Genomic DNA, 5,637 nt, shown 5'->3' with positions numbered 1-5,637 from the left:
CCCTTGAAAGGAACATGAATCATTTGAACATAGAAGATAGTGATGAAGATAGTGAGTAGATTTGTTTTAAATCTCTGACACAGGATACTTCTCTAACCGTGCTGCAATACTGGAATCAATATGAACATGTGCTCAGTGCAGATTTGCTTAGTAGAAAGCATTTCAGCTGAGATATGTATTAATCTTGGTGGCAAATTGTTTCCAGTGGTTTCTGTTACATATATCTTAAAATATTTAAATATAAATGAGTGTCGGCTAGTTGTTAGCTTTTACGTGTATTTTTACTCTTCAATTCAATTAATATTATCTGTAATTTTTTATTCCCTTTTAATTATAAATGTCAAAATTATTTTTACCTTTTTCATTTTTCTTTCTTTTTTTAAGGGTGTTTTTCATTTTTCTATTTTTAGGAAATAAGAAAAATTGTACTAATCTTTTAAAAAATGAATAAAATTAAAATTTCTATTTTGAAGTGAATTTTTTTAAAAAAATCAATTATTAGACTGTAAACAAAGCCTTTGGAGTCTGGTAGCTGATTTGGTCCAATCTTAATATAAATAAGCAAATGCGCAGTGACAATCTAATTTTTTTTTTTCCGTATACTTTCAATCATGTTTTTCATTGTTTAGATATATATTGCTAAGATTTAGGTATGGTGTATAGATATTTTAGTAAATACAAAAATGGTATTATTTGACAAAATAGTTTAGTAAATATAAAAATGGTAGTATTTGACAAAAATATTGAGATATATATGATTGTATCGGAGGTTTTTTTACAACGAATCATATGAAATGTTAATAATTCTCAATACTTGATTCCCACGTTCTTAACAAAAAAATATTTTGACAAATTCGAAAATTGAAAAATCTAGAACTTTAATTTTTTCACATTTAAAAAAATTTGGAAATTAAAATGGATGTTGCGTTTTTGGTTTTTATATTTTATGGCTTACACTAATGCTATTTTTTTTTAAAAAAAAAAATTACATTTCGATAAAAATTTGGAATGTCAAGTCATTCACCTTTTGAAAAATTTAAAATACTATTGTGTTCTAAACATTTCATTTTTAGAATTTATACGTCTCAATACAATTATATTTTAAATTTTCAAGAAGTCAAGAATAATATTTTAAAAATAACGTTAGCAATGAACTATTTAATAAACATATTTCAAAAAGAAAATTTTGATTAGTTAAAATTTACATAAATTTAATAAAATTTAAATTTATGAGATTTACATAATTTAATATAATTTATGTAAATATTAACTAATAATAAATTAGAAAGTGTGTCGTTAGTTTTGTTTGTATTTGATTATCAAGCTCAATTGTGGTATGAAGATTTTTAATAAAACAGCAGAAAAACAATTTTGTAATTTTAGTGGATTTGTAAGAGTATATAGATTAGTCGAGGGTCTGTGTGTCTAGTTTTCATGTGTTAATGTATTTCCGGTATTGTTGATAAATATAAATTACAAAATCACAAACCATAGCTGAACGAATACCCACCTCATTACCCCTACCAGAAAGCTTCTTTCATGGTTTCTTCTAATGTTGCCTTTTCTCTTCTCAACTTAGAGTTTCACATTCCCCATTAAGCCAAGCCTGATTTCTTCTTTTTAAGACTGTTGGCAGCAGGTGAGACATTTCAGTTACTATCACTGTGACCTTCTTAGGATCTTGCTATCTCATTTTTCCATTCTCACTCTTTTTCACTTCAGCTAAATTACACGTCTCTCTGAAACCTGCGATGAATTTATCTGGATAACTTAATAGAGTAATTGACTAACTAACTGAATAACAGATTCCAAATTCTGTTATTTAGCTACTGAACTAACCAGTGTCAGCATAACTAACCAGACTTGATTGAAACTAACTGAACTCACTCAGTTACAAGTAGTTTGAGAGATTATATTCATATAAAAGTTAAATACCAAACTCTGTATGCAACTGTTATCTCTTGATCAATAAAATACAAACAAAACTTTCCTTGATTCTCAGTAGCTTAGTTTCTAATACAACTAAGCTTTATCATAGATCAAATAACACCGTAAGGCTCTATCATATCTTATCCAAATCATGGATCAAAAGAGTCTCTTGCGAGAAATTTATACTATGTTTTAGTTTTTACGCTCACAGTTCTAGTAGCAACAATTCATGATGCGTGACAGGAGGGGTGAAAAGCGACGTGAGGCATCAAGAATTAATTTATATTCAATTTAGTTGCCTACTACTTCATTATGACAATAGCATTTATAGTTTCACATGCATTAATTTGCTTTATTCCTTTTATGTTGACTTTCTTGTTATGGGGATCCCTTGAAGAAACAAGAAACTATGCATTTGTTTTTAATGAACACTTTACGTTTTTCTTCTCCCTCTGAATTATTTGTAGAGTTGTGCCACAGATCGAACATCAGATGGGAATAATGAGTTTGCAAAACGACAAAAAAGGTGGATCTATGAAACAGTTAGAGGATGTTGACCAACCTATTATTACAATCGATGATCTCTTTTGCAAAACCGAAGCAACTCCTGCAATCTACTATTTACCTTTATCCGAAGATCAAGTTGCAGCAAAACTTGCAGAAGCATCAAACAGTAAGCAATTGTTGTTCAACTTTTTTGAAATGCAAATGCCAGCTTGTTCATTTTCTTATTACATGATGAAATGGATTTGTTAATGTAGATTATGCATCTGAAGTCTCAGCAGCAACGGCTTCGGTTACTCATACTAGTACAAAAATTAGAAGGAACAAAAGATAAGTTGACTGCAGCAACTATTGTAATCAGCATTCTACTTCAGAAAGGAGTGTGCTGTGTCCAGTGAGTTCACAATCCCACGACCAAGATATTCATTTCACACTACAATGATTCACACAAATTTTGATGTGTATGTACTTGTATATGATTCACTATTGAAATATAAATGATATTTTGACATAACTTTACAACAATTTGAATGCTAAGCGCAATTTAAATTTGTGGTTAAATATTTTCAATAGATGGTTAATATATAATAGGGTATTGTCAAAATTTTGAATATTTAAAATTTATGTTAAATTTAAAGTTCATTTACCATTCAAATTGATGTCAAATTTTGTGTCAAAATATTATTTCTCATTAATGTTATTTCATTGAGGTGATTTGTTCGACACAAATTTAACAAAAAAATTGGATAATAATTTCAATGGTTAACATAATTTAAGTACATGTTTAATTAATATATTAAAGTGTCACAATTATTAACTATTTTTTGTTTTTTTTACAAGTTTCTTCAATTAAAGATAATCATATCTGAGACGCATTGGACACTAAATGTGAGGACCTCAAGATATTCAAATTCAGATTCACCATCTTATATGAGTAGTCCCTTTAGGCTCAATCTCTTTTGATGTATGATTAACTATTTATTGAATATAAATAAGAAAATGTTAAATGTCACGACACAATGTTATTGTGAAACTAGGGATCGGGTCGTCTAGTCCTTTTGCTAGGCTCAACCCCGCTTAGAGTATGGTTAACTATTCACTTAATATAAACAAGAAAATATTAAATGTCGCGGCTCAATGTTATCGTGAAACTCACAAAATACAAATAATTTATTTGACTTTTGAACATAGAGATATAATGTATGGTTATCTGGGTCAAACTATGTGTTTCCCACTTTGTGATGTGTTTGGAATGAGGATTTCGTCATAACTAACAATACCTGTATAATTAATCACAAATTTAAAATATTCAAATAATATATATATATATATATATATATATATATATATATATATATATATATATATATATATTATATAATTTCTATGGTGTGTAAAATGAAAAATATATATATATATATATATATATATATATATGTATATATATATATATATATATATTAGCTAATTACTAAGTTGTGTCCATTGAAAAATTCTAGCAACACTATCTTTTTTATTAGTTGAAATTTATAAGGGATGGGTTCTATATGAATTTCAACTAATAGGTCGATGGTTTAATCCATGCTAGTAACAATATTTCTTCTCTCTCTAACATACATAATAACTACTAAAATTTGTCTATAAAAATTATGATTAATTGTATTTGGTAGATGATTAATAAAAATACTTTCTTATGTTCATTAATAAACGAATTATTGAAATTAATTAATTAACTGCATATTTTAATCATTTAATTATCCAAATTGATATCAAATTTATGCGTCAAAATAATAATTCTAAAATTGTGGACAAACACTAAATCACTCTTGACTTTGTACCTATGATGCAAAAAGGAAAAGCGAAAGACAAAAGAAGGGAAAATATGCCAAATGATATAGAAAGTTATGGAGTGGGATGATAATCATCCTCGTTGGTTAGTATACCTTCCTTGTTGTATCTTCGAATTAGATATAAGTTTAACTCAATCACATCAATATGGTTTTTAAGACGAGAGAGGCATATCACATTTGATTTGATGTAAGCTTAACACAACATCGTAATTTAGAACATTTAAGAAAATGTTCAATACAACCATATTACATTCAATATGACATTGTGTTAAGTGCAAGAGATTGACATAGGTCATCTACCTCCAAACTCAATCAATTATAAGTAAAACAATTAAATGTATTAAGGATAGTACTACCTTTTTTGTTTGTTTGTATATTTATATATATTTTTTAAATTCTAAGAAACAATTAATTGTTCACAGAAACATTCTTTTAAAAGATCAATTATTTCTCTCTCTTAATAATTGACAAATTTAGCGTAAAAATTGCTTTTCTTAATTCTTGTTAATTGGTTAAATGTGTCTTATATATAAACAAAATTCGTAGTTATCTTTATTTCATTTTCTTGAAATAATTAAAATACTAATTAAATTTTCTAAATTTCCACTTGTTTTTTCTTTTTCTTTAATGTTGTATGGAAACTTGTTACATTGAAAGATATTTTAATAAAAGTAACATTAAAAAATTAAATTTTATTTATATTTTAGTCCATCAAATTATTTGCTTGTATTTGAATTTAGAGGAAATATTCATCTAACATGTGGCTGGAAAGATCAACTTTAGTGATTCCATTAAACACTTAATTTACCTTATAAAAAATAAAATACTAACCATCGATAATATTTTAGGGGTTGAAAGAAATCGAACAAAAAATTCAAATAGAATAAATTAGGAGTCTTTATTAGAGGCTTCTATAGTAATTTTGGTTCGTTCCATAGTGGAACAAGATGGAGTTTGGGACCATAAACCTATCTAGCTGGTGATTGAGATGGACTCCTAAGATTACTATTTATGGTGCTAAAGGCTTCCCTTCAACCCAACTATGTATTGCTTTGTTGAGAAGTGTTAATAATTTCCTTCCTTAAATTGGATGGATTGTTGCTAATAGTCATAATCATAGTCATACCTATCTGGAAATATATAACCGGTATGCAAATCACCATCCTAACATTGCTAAAGGATTAAAGGTAGGCTATTTCTTTATAGAGTCTTAATTGTTTTTATTCAACTCGCAAATATAGAAATAAATTATTCGAGACAAGGGATATTTATTTATGATAAAACAATTGTTTTTTATTTTTTCTTCTCATATTTCTCCATTTGAATCTCAATCATAGAAAATAAATAGAGAGAG

At 27.2% G+C, this 5,637-nt stretch overlaps 1 protein-coding gene and 1 long non-coding RNA gene across 3 annotated transcripts in view; both read left to right on the top strand.

The window, feature by feature from the left end:
• The window catches only part of LOC101496229 (uncharacterized), a 5,432-nt gene extending 5,068 nt beyond the window's left edge, over positions 1-364 (top strand). Inside the window, exon 11 of the mRNA XM_073369709.1 lies at positions 1-364. This exon is cut by the window's left edge and continues 23 nt beyond it. Coding sequence (XP_073225810.1) covers positions 1-59 — 59 coding nt within the window. The 3' untranslated portion in view covers positions 60-364.
• Positions 365-1,809: 1,445 nt separating this feature from the next.
• Positions 1,810-3,020, top strand: LOC140920980 (uncharacterized). 2 transcript variants are annotated; one of them, XR_012163795.1, is made up of 3 exons: positions 1,810-2,189; positions 2,397-2,602; positions 2,691-3,020. It is a non-coding gene; the product is annotated as an uncharacterized lncRNA (long non-coding RNA). The 2 variants fall into 2 exon arrangements; XR_012163796.1 differs by having other exon boundaries at positions 1,813-2,189; positions 2,410-2,602.
• Positions 3,021-5,637: the final 2,617 nt, after the last annotated feature.

This window comes from Cicer arietinum, chromosome 6 (assembly GCF_000331145.2).
Source record: "Cicer arietinum cultivar CDC Frontier isolate Library 1 chromosome 6, Cicar.CDCFrontier_v2.0, whole genome shotgun sequence".
NCBI classification, from domain to species: domain Eukaryota; kingdom Viridiplantae; phylum Streptophyta; class Magnoliopsida; order Fabales; family Fabaceae; genus Cicer; species Cicer arietinum.
The sequence above is the reverse complement of the archived record's forward strand: the minus strand, read 5'-3'. Positions and strand labels throughout refer to the sequence as shown.